At 39.3% G+C, this 16,781-nt stretch overlaps 1 protein-coding gene across 1 annotated transcript in view; it reads right to left on the bottom strand.

The window, feature by feature from the left end:
- SPATA16 (spermatogenesis associated 16) overlaps positions 1–16,781 on the bottom strand; it is an 80,703-nt gene that overhangs the window by 54,703 nt on the left and 9,219 nt on the right. Inside the window, exon 2 of the mRNA XM_072867995.1 lies at positions 11,171–11,316. Coding sequence (XP_072724096.1) covers positions 11,171–11,316 — 146 coding nt within the window. The remainder of the gene's footprint in view (positions 1–11,170; positions 11,317–16,781) is intronic.

The raw sequence follows: 16,781 nt of genomic DNA, 5'->3' as shown, positions 1-16,781 counted from the left end.
GTGAGTGGACCTTGGCATGTTTCTTAGACCCTTAACTTCAACAGATGCAATTCCAGGTGTAACAAATTACAGGCTTTAAGTCAATATCAGAAAAAGATGGAAGGGTAAAAACAGCATAAACTAGGCAGCTAGGTTGGCAGGCAGAGTATCCTTCTGATGTGAGCAGGGGGAGGGCAAGAGTGACAGCTCCTTCTACATCTAATTAGTTCCACTTGTGAGATCTCCAACGAGGGACTGGCTTCTCTGGTCAGCGCTTCTCCCAGGGTTTGGAGAAAAGGTACGTAAAGCGTGTTCTAGGATGCAAAATTTTATAAAACGTGCATGTAATGACAAATAGTAACTACTTAATAGTAGTTTACCACAACAACAAAGAGATTAACACTACATTCTACTACAAAGGAAACTTGCAAACTGGCTTTTTTTTCCTCATTGATAGTTTTGGATATCAGGATAGCATTAAATACTACTGCTCCTGTGATTTCAGTCTACTCATAACCACAGAACTAATCCTCTTCATAACCAAATCATTTATTAAAGTTTATTCATTGTCTTGAAACTGACATAAATATATGTGTGAGCATATTCAGCTATAAATTCATATTTATGGAAACACTCGGTGCATTTTAGAAGACCAATAACTGTCTCTTCTATATGTTTTCAGCACTCATTGACTGCATGTCTGGGGCCTTCAGAAGGAACTTTCAGAATAAGTTAAAACCTAAAAGTGTCTCCAAGGTGCTGCAGACTTGTGAATCGAATTCACTCTGCAGGCACTTTCTCCAAGGCACGCAGAAGAAGGCCTAAAGCTCTGAATGGTTACAACTACATTTGCAAATAATTAGATATATTAGGAGTGGATCAGTAGATCAGAGAAGCTAATGTTGAGGCTCCCACATCTACATTGTAGGCAGTCGGGGCTTTTATTTCAGACTAGACTTAGTCTGTTCCCTTAAACAAAATGTCCCCGTACGTGTTGCTCAAAGCTGTCTTGAAGGTCAGCCGTTGGTTTGGATTCCTGTGTCTTCATTAGGTGCTACTTGTATTTTGTGCATAGCTCATGCAGAACATGCAGGTAGCTTTCTCTGAAATCAGTCTAGTTTGTGAGTGCCAAAATTGGTCTGTGACCATCTAGTGTGCAGAAAATGGAGGAAATTGGGTAAAGTGCATCACAATCTTACTATTGCGCCAACCCAAAATGGTAAGTTAGGTGCAACCAGAGATGTTTCTGTTCTTCTGCTGCAGTAAAGCTTTACTCTGTATGAGCAGAGCTGCTCTGTGCTCTGGAGATGCAGCTTCACTGAAGACCATCCGAAGGTGGTAGAGGAGCTAGGAACCATCTCGGAACTATGCTTTCCCAGTCCAATATTTGAAAAAACGCTCAGAAAACTGTATTGAGACAAAACATTCCCTGCAGGAACTATTTATCTGGGAAGAAGATGTGGGGCCAAAACCAGTGACAAATGATATCATGTAACTTAAGGCATTACTGGAGGAAGTGCAGACCTTAGTGATTGGAGGCACATCTAAGTACTGAACTAAAATCCAATGTACAAAACAGCACTGGATGTTAAAATTTAGTTGTTCTTAATGGGGGAACGAATCACTCTTATCAGTAACAAAAGGATAATGCCAACAGCAAACACTGCAGTTCTCAGCTAAACATGGCTCAGATCTGAAGTTTAGACAGTACTGATGGTCACTAAAACTTAATTTAACCAAAACAAAATCACCAAAAGATCAAATACTATCAGCATTTAATGATTTGACCAAAACAGTAATACCTTACATAGATGACAACTGGTACTTCTGCAAACTATTTTAAAGGAGATTATTGCTGCTGTAAACTGTAGTCAACAGTTGATAATAGTGATATTGATTTTTTTCTCCTCCCCCCCCCCCTTCTCGAAGTTATCAGTTCTACCACAGGCAAGCAATAGCACTATGAGGGGAAAAAAATAAAAAATCAATAATTCCCTGGTAGTTAGCAACATATTTTCTGTAAATCTTTGAGCAGGATGTGCTGTGATAGGCTTATAATAAATATAGAACTGTAGCAGATTTTCAAAGAATTAGATATCAGCTCTCCGTTTTCCATCTTGATTTTTTTTTTACTAGTCTCAAAAAGATCAACTGCTTCTCTTGATCTATAAATTCTATACTGAAAAATATTATAGTATGCCCTAATAGCTTGAGCAAATGTCAGAAAGCTACCGTTGACTCCTGGCAGTTTGGTTTGATGCTGCTAGGCTCTCTGTAGCCTATACGCTAGAAATAATTTCTGCTATATTACTACTCTACCCAAAAGTAGCCCTTTGCTGTACTGATGCAGCTCCAGTTTAGTAGTCTTTATGCAGAGGAGTGCTAATTTAATGCCAGGTGTGGACTAAAACTGTGCAGAGCTATCCCTTTGGCTTTTAAACCTGACTCTGATGTGTTTCAGGTGATTTTGGTGAAAAGGAAAAAAAAACCTGAATGAAAATAGGAAGGAAAAGAATCATACAAACAAAGGTTAAGAGGAAAACCCTAATTTCAGGAAGTTCTCCTTCAAATAAGAGCAGATGGGGGACCCATCTGGCCAGGCAGAAATGTGCCAGGCTGTGCATACTGAGAACAAGTCCATGCTCCAAGATCCACCTCCAGCCATGAGCAGTCTTGATACTAGGCTGGTTAATCCAGTAATTAATTAGAAGGGATGTGTTTCAAGAGGGAGGCTTGAAAGAAGAATTAGGAAGGGAAGAAGGTGGCGGACACACCGGCTGCAACACAGTCCAGGCAATCTCTGTACTTGGTGATTTGTGCCATGAGCAGAACCATCGGTCCCTCTGGTCTTTTTACTCATGCTCCTCTCATGGGAGCTTCAGGTAGAAAAAGTCGTTTTGACAGGAAACGTCTGAAAATGGATAGCTCTTATTTTGCACAGAAAAAACTTCTAATCCGCAAACTGCAAATAAAGTCACTACATCTGAAGATTAAAACTTGTGTTCTTGCCAGGTTTTGCCCCCATCTGTCAAATGACTAGGCTAAAGTAAACTTGAAATAGATTTTCATTTATTTTTCATCTTCACTGTAATCCAAAGACTGCCCTGTTAAAAGCCTTTCGTAAATCATTTGGTCAGTTTTTCTCAACAAACCAGTCCTTAAGTAATGCTGTATATCAGCCTCTTTTTTGACATTTTCGTTTTTTCATCTTGACATCGTCTCTTAAAAATAATACAGTGTTTCTCCTATTATCTTTTTTCAAACTGTGAGGAGGGGGAAAGAAGGCATCAACTCTCTCCCCATCATAGCAATTGGAGTATGCAAATTGAAGATGCACATGCTTGTCTGTGTGTTTTTCCTCTCAAAGTTTTTCTTTTGATCTTACTGCCCCGTGTTAAGAAAACAGGTGTGGCAAGAAACTTGGATTGCTACATCAAAACCAGCTGCTAGAAACCACCTTGTCTTTTCTCTAAGGTGCACATTGTCTATTGAATTCCTTCCCAAATGCAGCGGGGATTTAACTCTAATCTGACTGACATGAAAAAGTGTCTCTGCTACTATCTACCACATCATTCGTGTTTGGCCTTTGTAGGCCAAGAAAAAGTCAATGAGATGATTCTATGGATGAAACAAGTGAAAAAATACACTTCACTAAAGCAGATAAACTCATTTTTCTGGCAAGTACTGCGAGTAAAAGCTAGCTTGTTCATAGAGGTGCATGCAGTTGTTTCTTTAATTAGAGCGGCAGAAGCTTTTTCTTTTTCTTAGTTGTCCATGCCTTCCCATGCTACAGTGTGGTCTTCTGTACAAATGCATTTTAATAGTCGATTATAATTGACTATTAGAGAGGAGTTAGGTGATTTATCAGAAGTAAAAATTCAGTGCTAAACCAATATGTGCCTCTGTGCAGAGATGTAAAGCTAGCACGGGTGCTGGCGTGTCTGCGAGTCACTGGTACGGAGTGACTGTACAAATGCAGTCACTGAGGCGTTCTTCACCACAACATTAAATACAACGTCAGTGCAAGTAATGTGTCAACTAGTATTCAGCAGAACCATGTATTCGGTTGCTGTAGACTAATACAATGCTTTTATCTTCAGTGAATACTGTCAATCAGTACAGCTGGTGATCCAGCCCCAATATACTTACAGATGAATCTGACAAATCCTGTACAATTACACTGAACCTTAACTTTCTTTGTTTTCCTTGTTTCATCTATATGGCAGGTAGCTTATTATCTGCAGTGTAGTACTAGTCTTACATCTGTTTGAGTCTGCCATGCTCCGCTCTGTGATCCCAAGGGCTGGTTTGAGTTCAACTGTACTAGAGGCAGTAAAATTCTTGAACTCTATGGTTCAAGGTAGCCAGGAATCAACCTCATCATATTTTCCTGCAATTTGCATGTGCAGCTGTGTTATGATTTTATTTAAGTTTTATTTGGGGACCTCATGGTGGTACATTTGTTTGCAGCCAACTTTGTATTCTAAACCACTTCTCCTCCTGGTGCTGTTGTAGGGAACTAAGAGGGATGTGTCTTGGATACACAAAAGCTTGTGGGCTTCCTTGCCCTATGTGAGAGTTTACCGAAGCTGCCATCCTGAAGAGGAAAAAAAAACCTCCCTGTTGCGACAAGCTGGTGGAAATATTTGGTAGGCTTGTGAAAGCAGGCATGCAGAAGCACTTTCTCCCAGAGAACGAGTGTGGTGGTTTCAGTGCTAGCGGGCATGAATAACTCAAGGGAGAAGGAGGACATCTGTGGTGAGGAGAGCTATGCGAAGGGGCATGGGAGGGAGGTAGGGCCTTTCTCCTGAGCTTGGTTTCAGTCTGTTGGTGGCTGGGCAGGTTCAGACCTGTTGGTCCGTGGGGAAGTTTTCTTTCCATCGCCACCAAATGCCTAGCTGTGGCTGTGCCCAGCGTGCCCTGGGCTTGGGGACGTTTTTCTCGTGCGAGAGTGCTCCGGTTCCTAAAGGAAGGAGCACTCTTCCCTCCCTGCCCTGGCTGCTCTCTTTTTAAAGAAGTGACATGCAAAATTAGATAACATCTGTGTTATAGAGGAAAAAAGCTGGAGGATAAAGAGGCCAGGACCACTTGGCAGATGTAGCTACAAGAGTAGCTGTACCAAATACTGCTTATCAAGGCAAATCCGGCAGAGACCAGAATGGGTCTCTTTGGTGGTCATCTGATAAATCATTAGGAATTCCTTCTAATACAGTCGTCACCACTGAACTGAACCAACAGCTGCAAGCAAAGACAGAAAAGCTTCTACGAAACTTAGGTGGATCAAGGAACAGGACCAAATCCTCTCACACTGAAGGAGGAGGACACCTGACTTGTCTTTGTGCAGTTGGATTTTTTTGTACAACCATTCAGAAATAAATGCAGTTATGGCATCTACGGGCGAGGACTTCAAGTGCACGGAAGAAACCATCTCACGAAGTTTTCCTGTCTAAACAGACAGGAAGGGAGGAAGTGTGCGTTCCCAAAGAAGGTTTAACACAACGCCTTTTCTCTGTCAGTAAGTGAAATATAACTGCCATGCTAAAAGGTTTTGCAGCAGCAATTTGCTTTGAATTGCAAGCATAAGATAAATGTGCTATACAGGTCTCGATTCCTCAGCTGTGAAGGTGGTAAAAAAGGAGAATGTTCCCCAGTCCAGAACAAAAAGATGTTTAGAAAGATCTTGTTTCAAAGCTTCCAAAACATTTTAACACAAGTGGAGATACTCTGCATTACCTGTCTTGTTTGCATAATGTACTGCCCATTCACTTTCCAGCTGTACAGGTACCACTTTCTTGATCACCAAATCTTCTGATGCCGTTAGGACTGCTGTCATGTATCTCAACTCTTATAAAACAGTTCAGTGTTGCTAGACTTCTCCTTCTGTGAGGAACTGTATTTCTTCCAGGGCTTTTTTTTTTTTTTTTCCCAAATGTGCTTTTCCTAAATAGGAACCCACCACACATTGTGTAGATAAATATTTTTGCGATATAGCATCATCAAAGTCAAGGGGAATATAGCCTTTGACCTCAATGGAGGAAGTCTCAGCCCATAAAATAGGAACTATGTCAGTGATATACCAACCTGGAAATAACATATAATTCAAAGTATCAGAATCCAGAGAAACCGCTTCTCATTTAAAAAGTAATAAAAAGTTGAAGTACATAGAAATATTTGAAATGCTGCATGAGAAGGAATTATTTTAAGAGTACTTCTGGTTTATATTATCCAGAGCATCTCAGTGGAATAGCTTTGTATTAATAATATCTCATCTATTATGTATATTGCAATATGCCTAACACAATTGCTGAAGTAATTAGATGCTGCTAATTCTTCTCTTTCTTTTTCTTCCCTTTTCTGAGGAGGTAAAGAGATTAGGAGAGTAGTTTAGAGCAAACTATACGTTACACTATAGACTTCCCACAGATTAGCAGCATCAGCCATTATGTTTCTTCTTTTTCTACTTCTGCCTAAAAATCTGTGCTCTTCTTGAGCTCTTCTTCTATTCTGTCTCCATTTTAATGCCCACTGACTGCACTGTATCATAGCATCATTGCATTATTTATTTTTGATTATTTAATATTTCACTAGAATTCTGTTCTTTGACTTACTTTAATATAGTCCTATTTTAAAGGTGCAAAATAAGGAAGCTAGGGAACGAAGAAGTAGCTGAATATTGAATTTTTAGTCTGAAAGTTCTGAATTAATCTGGATTAAGGACACTTGATTTATCCTGTCTATAGTACGCTGACCAAGTTTTGAGATGCCTTTTCTGCCTGACAGATATTGCATAAAGCTTGATAATTAATAATTATTTTAAACCTTTTGTAAGTGTTTGAAAAGTCACTGGGAAAAACGGAGAGGATTTAGAATGAAATCTGTGAGGCTTCAGCTGTTTTAGATTTTTTCCCCACTGTGCCTCCATAAGAGATTCCCTCTGTTAAGTCATCACTAAAGCAATCATGTACTACTTAACAGAGGTGCTATTTTCTACTTCATGTGTCTCTCTATGAATTGTGCAAGAGGCATTAGCAAGCCCTGCCTTCCACCTAACACATAAAAAGGCATAGCAGAAAAAGCTTTACAGATTTATTACATTCTCTATGCATTGCCTTTCTGGGAGGGAGGGAGAAAATTTGCAGCAGGTCATGCTGCGGAGCAGAGTCTGCAAGGGCACAGGAAAATCTTTGCTAACCCCCAAAGATTTTGAATAGCTCCATACAGCAGTCCTCATTATCATGAACATATTTTCCAGGCATTACTTAGAGGTAATGTTAGAGAAACATGCCACAGTGTCTGATTCCTCTTCCTCCCCTTGGCCCTTATGTCTACAATTTCCAGATCGAGGGAAGGAGGGCAGGGAGTGAAGCCCAGGGATGCTCTGGGAGGCGGGAGGTCGCAAACATCCTTCCGTATGGCAATTCCCAACGCACCTCCTGCCACCAGCTGTGGGCTTCCTATGGCATGATGGCAATCCCATCGGGAAGAGGTGTGACTTCTCACCTATGGCAGGCAGCCTCCTTCCCCTGCTGAGGAGCTTATTTCCAGAGGAGTCCTACGGCACCAGCAGCCCCACTGCAGCTGGGCAGGGAGTGATCAAAAGTAGGCAGAAATGAAAAAAAAAAAAAAAAGCTTTTTGTCACTTGCTGCTGGGCAGGTGACATTAACCTCTTCCACATTTTCTAGTGCTTGATCCATGTACAGGACCCCTACGAACAGCAGTCTATGTTTAGGCAACTGGACGAAGCCACGTGTCTGTCATTCCTCAAATCTTGTGTGCCATGAGGACCACAGCAGCTGAGGAAGTGTTAGTGCAGTGGCAAAAAGCATATTTCCAGTAGAAAGTTTCTGTGTTTTTTTCCCCGTGTGCAAACAGCAAGTCACATGGTGTCAATGTAGGCCAATTTTAGCTTGCTTGGAGGAAAAAAGCAAAATAAACAAAGAAACTATAAGGGAATATAGAGTTTCATTGAGAAAATTGCATATATCATGTTTTGAAGGATGGTCCATCTTCACTTGTCATGGAGTTCAGCATCGCTCTCTCCGATTTCAAACAAAACTGAATCTTAACAGTTGCTGAGCTGTGTACGTGATGCGCTGTGGGTTGTTCTTCCACATGTGACTGTAGCTTTATGGATGTCTCTGTTGGGCCTGGCCCTCTGAAGAGCAGGCATAATTGGGGGACTGCTCTGCTGAAATGCTGTGCTCTGCTTCAGGATTGTTTTCATTTGGGGCAAAAATTCATCCACTGACATTATTAGGCTGAGCAACATAAGGCCTAAGTACTAATCTGAGGTTTCTTAGTCAGTTCTTGACTTCTCAGACCTTCACTGTTTTGCCATCTGCTATAATTGAAAATTGCCTTCTGCAACCAAAGGGAAAATCTAATTTCTCAGCAAGCCATATGGGGTTATTAAGATCATTAAACCCTGGTATGCCATAATGCCTGGGCCAAAAGGACCACAGGGCATGTAAATACTGTGTGATTCATTTTATAGCTTCAGACTGCAAGTTAGGAATTATTTTGATGGCTATCTTATGATGAAAAGTGGTGGTCAAGTAGGTTACTGCAGATGTTGCTCGGTGAGGTCAATCCGTGGCACGTTTGTTCAGAGCTGTGACAGATGAGAAGTGGTTTTAATGGTGTTTGATTGCAAAGGGTAAATCTTTTGTATCAGCCTGACAAATGATCAGAACCCATCCAGTGTCCTCAATTGTGCCAGTGATGCTAAAGGCAGCCTTAAATTTTGATATTAAGAAACCAGAGAATACAATTTCCACTTTTCAGGAGGACCCAGACTTGGCTTCTCATACAGGATCTAAAGCTGATGATATAAATTGTATTCCCTTTCCTTTCTTAAGAATGGGAAAGCTATTCCCCTGAAGAAGCCTGTTCTTGAACACTTTAAAACCAAGCTGCTGGAATTTTTCTCTATTTTTTCTGTTTCTCTAGTTGTGATATTTCGTAAGATTTCTTCCTAGCAAAACTCACTTCTATGTATTTGATACAACTATGTGTGAGAATATTAAAGCTGATTTTTGGTTCATAAGGCTTCAGAAATGAATGCAGGAGCTGTGAAATTTACATGAAATTAAAGAAAGAATAGTTCAGTAAATGCAAATAAATGCAGAAACAAATTTTTTAATTTGGATTCATGATTAATGCCAAAGGATTACCAGCAAACCATTACAATGTGGTGATGACATAAAAACTCAATGGGAATAAAACTTCTATATGCACTAGTTAGCTGATGGCAGTAAGCTATTTTTAGTAGGACAGCTCAGAGTAATTTATTTGTTCTTTTTGAAAAATATATTGATTATATTTCAAGTTTTGTCTTTATGTTAATTATGCCTCAGAATACTTTTTTTTTACTGGTATACTATTGTAGCAGTTCCTGCATTTTACAATGTGACAACCATGGTCAGTACATTTATTCCCATTTTGCAAGTTATTAAATAAATTATATTGAAAATAGGCATTACTGATTGCCACTTTTCTTTGTGCTATGTAACTAAAGGAATTAAGAGCAAATTGTTGTAATTATATATGAAAAAAGTGAAGATTTTTTCCCTACTTCAGTTTTCCAGTGATCTCAACCTATCTGCATTTATTTTCTCTGTAGATCATGCGTTTCTGTAGGTCATGGTTTCTGTTTTAAGACAGTTGAAACCAAAGCATGCCTGAATAGGCTTTAGTTTCAGTAGCACTGGGGTCAATACATCTTACTATTTTGAAATCAAGATAATTTAAAGGAGATAAAGAAAAGTATTTCCTGTTCTAGTTATATTTATACTGTCCAAATAGCTTCCTTATTTTAATGTTCTTGGAAATCACAGTTAGAATAAGAGAACTATCGTTACCAGTTTTCCAAAAGTTGGGAGTCCAGTCAAACTTTATATATATATATCTTTTTTTTTCTTTTCTAACATGGTCTTTGAGAAGCCATGAAAAATGTGGTTGGACTTAGATTGCACAAGAGGTGCAGGGGTTTTTTTTGTTGTTGTTGTTTGTTTATTTATTTTTATTTTTTAATGGGAATCTTGCAGTCTTCCCCACTTCCTATGCTTTGGCTCACCTGACAGAATACTCCACCTGAAAGGAATACAGTTTATGTGTCCACGAGATGTGCCCTGGGAGAGCACCTACTGTTCTCTAACCACTCATGGGCATTCAGGCCCCCAACCCAGATGGTACTTGGAATTAGTCTGAAGGACGCACCCCCACAATGTGGATAGGCTCCGGGTAGGCATAGCTTTACAGACAAGAAGGGCTTGGGATGAGTGGGGATGGGAGACGAAGACCTTGTCATTAAGTCAGGATTCTCAGACTTCCCGTGACCTTGCATGTAGCTAAAGGAACCTGCTGCCATGATGGCATCGCATTTCTATACCAATGCGTTATTCTTCACCACTGTCTCCTGTGCATTAGGCATAAACATGTGCCTCCTCTTTTGTTGTAACTACTCTTTTGTAGTTACATTCATTTGAGATGATTGTATGAAAAAATCCTCACCCTGCACTAATTGCAGTGTCCATCCTAATACAGCTCATACAAGGGAAAAAATGAACAGAGACCTCAGTAATGAAGTGTTGCTGGCAGGACATGCACGTGCTTAACAGAAACTATCGTTATGCCTGAATGCTAATTAAAGGCAGCACAAACCCAGCAAAATCCTAACTCATCTGAAACTAATGGGAATTTCATCTCTGCTATGTGCAAGTCTTGTTTCTGCCTTCTTTATGCATTGTTGGTGGTGCTGGTCTTTGATGTGGATCACAAGTGAGCCCGTGAGGATTATGTAATGAAAATAACTTGAAGCCATCCCTGACCTAATCTGACTTGAAAAAGATTACGAGCTTATAATATCATTACTGTCTTATAAGGCTGAGCATGTTCATATTTGTCTAGCTTCAATCTTAAGTGTGCCCTGAACTGTGTACGTGACTCACCTGCATATCCTTGCCTACTGCATTATCAAAGCAGTAAATGTTTACGTGGCTATTGCGGCTTAAAGTCTCAAGTTTTGAGAATTGGTCCAGTCCAAACATCAGTGCCATGTGTGAGTTGTGTTTTATTGATTCCTCTTTTCTCATTATTAGACTGATTCTTCCTGCACAGGATTTTTTCATACTCTTTGTTTAATTTTTTATTTCAGTCTTAGCAGTGTATCTAATCAATATTTATTTTTACCTGTGTGAATGATTCAGAGCATCATCAGGCTTTTTCAGTTTTAAGTAGCAGGTTACAAGCTTTGTCTCAATAAAACTGGCGATACTGGAAATATCTTCTGCAGATGGCTCAATGGGATTGTCTATAGCAGCACCGTTACTGCAAAGCTGTACAAGAAACAAAAATGTTATTTACTGTTATAATACAACTTTTGTTAAGCAGAAATGCTTTTTGTAACTGATAAATGGAGAAAACTAACTTTTAAGTAAAATATACCCTGACTTTAACTAGAGTTAGCACTACAAAAATCAGTACAAATACATGAGAACATAATAGAACATACAGTGTCATCTTCTGGGAAGGGATAGTCAATAAAGCAGATAATAAGCTAAAAACTTAGGCCCTGTTAGGAAAGAAACTATATTTTTCCCCATTTTCAAAAATAAAGGTTTTTTTCAAAAATTTTTTTTCAAAAAAAAAAAAACTTCAGGCTCCCAAAATCTGTACCTGCCTTGAGACTGAGGTCGAAGGAGGAGTCTCAGACAGCTATTTACTTATTTGAGTAAACCAGTGGTGAACTCTGCCTTAGGCTCTGCTGCCTTTGTCCCACAGGTAGGAGAGCAGAGAGCGATAGAAGGCAAGGAAACCAGAATCTCCCCCCCTCATTGAACGGGAGGACTTTTCCCTCCAGAAAACTGCTATAGAAAGTAAAAAGGATGAGATCAACCATCTTTCCCATCTTCTTGAGCCGTATAGGATTTCGCAGAGAGAAACATCATATTTTCTGTTTAAAAAAAATACTCTTTTCCTGATAGATAAATTGCCTGCTGTTCATCACAGCAAGTGACTTTCTCATTAAATAATGTTCTGTTTCATAATGTGCCTCATTAGAATTAGAGAACCCACAACTCCTTAAAGTTTCAGAGAGTCCTCAGCACTGGCAGAGCTACGATACCGGGCACGACCACCTTCAGTCCTCAAATCTGTTTCATTAATCTACAGGCAACCTGATGTCGTAATGCCAAAGAGTAGTAAAAATTAGCTTTTGGTTCTTCAGAAAATTCAACTGTAAGCAATTAGATACAACTATAAACAAATAGATTAAGTCTAAGAGCCTTGTCTTTAAGGACAATAACCATACAGTGCTACTAATGAGAATGCAATTGAATGTCCTTTGCTTGGATAAACATCCCTAACAGGATTGTTTAGTGTGCAATGATTTCATCTGACTAAGTGACTTCACTGTGAATCAGCTTTAAAAGTAGCTTTCTAATGAAGATTAACAAATTAATATTTATCTATGCTGTGTGTTTACATGCTTGGATCACACTGAGACCGGTGCTGAGGACCCTTATGGCACTGATATGCAACTGCAGCCTAACGTGGATGAACACAGCCTCTGCTTTAAATAGGGTATAACCAAGGAACTCTCACTTGACTCCAGTTTTGCCAGTCACCAAAGATTTAAAATGGAAGGAGGAGGATCTGGCCTGTTTGTCTAGCTCCTCATCACTAATGAATTTAATTATAATAATTAGTTACTTGTGCCTACGTAGTTAAAATCCAGTGGTTGATCATTAGAAGGTGCAATGTCAGCTCAGCAGTTTGAGATCTCTTTAGAAGATTAAATCTCTCAAGAAATAAAACTCTTCTATATATGCATCTTTCTTGCCATGTGTGATCTTTAAAAGCAAGCAGGATTATAGACCCACATCCACACTTAGCACCTACAAAGCTAACCCTATCTTTAAGATTTTTGTGCATTGGTTAGAGATCAGCTCAATTCTTTACAGGCAACGAGGGTCATTCAAGGAAGTGTCCCCCTAGTTCAGGTGTGATAAATATTTTTTCTTTCACATCCCTTCTCTGCTGAGCAAAGTTACACAGTGTATATAATAACACCCATACATTTAAGATTTTCTATCATCTTCTTATCAGTAGAAGTTATAAATCAGAGAATTCATCACTTTTAACTTTGCTCATGGTACCGTATATATCTGCTGAAGTGTCTCTATGGATAAGACATGCTATATGTAGCTAAAAGACCCAGAGAATTATGTTCACATCAGTGAACATAAAAGTATCATCAAGTTTTTCTGTAATAACACTTTTCAGCTGAATTGGCCATGCTGTGACCTCTGTTAAATTTATGGGAATGAGAGATTTGAGGATACTCCCTGGACTTTCAAGTTCTTGAATGATTGTGAGAAGAAAAGAATCATTTAGGGATCCCTTCAGTATAAAGTGCCGCAATTCAGAGTTTCCTCGGGTCTTACTGCTGATATGAAGAGTTATGTTTAGACCTGCGTAAGCCCTCAGTTATCTTTGACAAAAACCAGGACATGAGTCTCTGTAAACCATATCTGAGCAGATAAGGATTTGGAAAATATGTTTAAATACAGTGAAGATTGGGTTCTGCCAGGTCTTCTCTAAGACATCGCAGAGTAAGAGTTCAAAGAAACGAATAATAACTCAATCTTTAATCTCACAAAATCAGGGTAATATTTTAAAGGGATGTGCCTGTGTTTGGGACCATCTAGGTTGTATACTTTTTACATCCCAAACTCTCTCCTGATTTTTGTGTAGCATTTCTGCAGTGGATCAATGTGTTTGAGACAGACCCCTCCACACTAGTTACATACAAACAACAGAAACAGTAAGATTCAACTTAATTTTGCAGAAATGGCTCCTCCTGTACTAAGCAGAAAAGTTATGAATATACAGAATAGCCCTAGTGTCTGGTATCAGCGAGATGCACAATTAAATGTATTCACTGATATAAGGGACTTTTTTGGTAGCAATATAGACACCACTGGAAAATGTTTCTCTTGGGTGAACCATCTCAGTGCAGCCTGAAAAGCACATCATCGTTTTCCAAGCTCTGGTGGAGATGATACCTTTTGGGTGTGTTTCGTCACCCTTTACTGTATTTTGCTGGCCTTTCTGATAAAAAGACTTGGCTATGCAGCAGGAGAAGGACTGTTTCCCTGCTTTGTCCTGTCTGCCACTGAATATTGAGTCTGACTGAGCGTTTTTTGCGGGGGTGAGGCAAAGACAGGGCCAGAAAGCACCTGAGAAAGCTCATTTGGGGAAGTTCCCGGGGGAGGAGTTAGGCAGGAAGGACACAGTTAACTGGGATTTTGCAGCACAGGTAGGGATGCAGAGAAGAGTTGTAGAAAGACTCACATCTGAGTTTCAAAGAGGAAAAGAAAAAGGAAAATTTCCTGGGGATCCAAAGGAGCCTCTGTAGCTACAGATTGTTGTAACTTTGGGAAACCCTGCTGGACTGAGAGCAAGGGAAGAAGAAAGGCTGTGCCATGCACAGACATAATGAGCAGGGAGGAGATTTGTTTGCAATTTTCATGTTTCACCTAGCAGAACTGAGTTTTCTTTATCATGCTGTAGTCTGCAGTCCAATAACACTACCTTTGAAGATCAAAAGGGCTGTTGGTGTCTTTGGAGTCCCTTAAGTAAAAGGTAAAAGCAGCTCCATCTCACTCCTCTGAATAGTTTAAGGCCTTGTCACAAGGACATTCAAATATAGATGTGGGCTTGGAGAGGCAGTTACATTTTGTACCATTGAGGGTTTCTTTTCCCAGAGCTATGTCACAATTTTATTTTAATTCCAAACTGGGAAGTTTGGGGGTACATCTTATCTGAGACTTTGAGCTTTTGGTCTGCAGAAATCTTGCCAATATCTTAAAGGTTATAGAGGGTATGAAATTGAAGCAAACACCTTAAACGTTTGAAGCTTTACAGCCAATCTGGGGTTAAAAAACTGCAATGTACCATTTTGTGTCCTTTACTATAGCTAGCAAATCTAACTTTTTTTTTACTTTCAGACTTAGTCTACCTGAGAGTGCCCCTGTGAGTAGATAGGAATATTTTTCCAGAAATAATATTTAATTAAAAAAATCCTGCCAAAGGATATTTGTATTTTCATAGGAGCCCTTGTTACAACTGGAGGCCATCATGCAGGTTTTGTGTACATGCATCCTTTATAAGACTACTGAGTTATCCCATTCAAAGAGTTACCAAGTATATAAATGAAATGTAAGGAATGAAAGCGTTACCTCCAATTTTTGTATTAGTGGTGAACTGACACTAATTATGTTATACTTTCACTGATAAAGGAGGTTTCTCTTGCAATGTGTAGGACCCTATAAATATATTGTTGAAACCACAGTCGTAGAAATGCTTGTGATAAAGTACTTGGACAATGGTCACAGAACAAGTCTGTGACACTGTGAACTCAGCATAGATCTTGTTGTGGTATTAAGGCTTTAATTTTGGCAGTAGCAAGCAAGGAAATTTTATGAGTAAAGACCTCCCAGGCATTAGCTAATAAGAAATCGGTGGAAGCAGTGGAAATGCTGATCATTAAGGTAGCTTTCTAGTTAGCATGTGTGTAATTTGGAAGAATAAAATTAGAGCTCTGGTGATCTGTACGTTGGCATGTTGGAACCGTTTTCACTGAAAACAAGGTGAAAGGTTCGGGTGTAAGAAACTGGCAATGGTAACAGTTTACTAATCACTACTATAGGTTTGGTCTATGTTAAATTCAGGAATACGGTTTGCCTTAAAGAAGGTGATGCCCAACAGATATCCGTCTACGTGTGTGGATATAGATACACATTTGATAGCAAATTTAGCTTGGGAAAACAAGTAACTTTGGTCAAATGGTGTGTGCCAATGAGATTCTTTGGCGACTTCCATGAGATCACTCATGCTTTCCTCTGCCAGACTGAAAGGGTTAAGAGTTGGTTTGAATACAGCAATAACCTGCTAGCCTTGCTGGAGCTGATTGCTGTGCTTTTTCTTTCTTTTTTTTTTTTTTGGTTTTTTTTTTGTTAGCAGAGGAATGTTTAATCATGCCTCTCCGTTTTAAAGATAACTTTGTGGTTTTTCCCTGGAGTGATTTTTAGAGTGGCTAATCAGAGGGACAAACCTGAAAAGGCAAGAAATATTTAATTAGTGCCTTTTTTTCTGACTAGTCAACAGTCCTAACCAGATGCCTTCGCTTCAGAGCCATCCAAGTAATCAGCCTGGTAACGTCACTGCATTGCACATCAGGCACCTGGCAAGTTGAACACTAACTGCATCCCAGAAAATGTCTGCTAAGGAAGGCTACTTCTGAAAATAACTTTCAAAACCTGATAGCAAGCCTCACAGAGGGCTGAAAACAAACTGCTTTTTGTATATTGCACTGTAATCCAGTCCTTACAACTATTAGGCACTATCACAAATACTGCAGGAAACCAGCATAACAAAGAACCAGTTAAGGGCGGTTTTGTCTCAGTGGAGATGAAAAAAAAAAGAGTCAGTATGGAGAATAAAAAGAGAGAGGATTTTCTCTCAATGATATGATTTCATGCAGCATAACTTTCCAGCTTCTATTCAAAGTCATACTGACATCTTGGTATGCAATTTCAGTCAGCAGAGCAGGAATTGTATATAAAACCCCTGTCTTTATTGTTAATGAGATTTGTGTAAATAACTTGCTAGAAAACATATTGCAAATATATAATTCACTACTAAATATGAATGCAGATGTCAGGTAAGAAGAACTACATTTACTAGGCTTCCTGCAATGTGCTCTGCAATGGATAATTCAAATAATATGTACGTATGA

The sequence above is a fragment of the Ciconia boyciana genome, chromosome 7 (assembly GCF_034638445.1).
Source record: "Ciconia boyciana chromosome 7, ASM3463844v1, whole genome shotgun sequence".
Taxonomy (NCBI): domain Eukaryota; kingdom Metazoa; phylum Chordata; class Aves; order Ciconiiformes; family Ciconiidae; genus Ciconia; species Ciconia boyciana.
The sequence above is the reverse complement of the archived record's forward strand: the minus strand, read 5'-3'. Positions and strand labels throughout refer to the sequence as shown.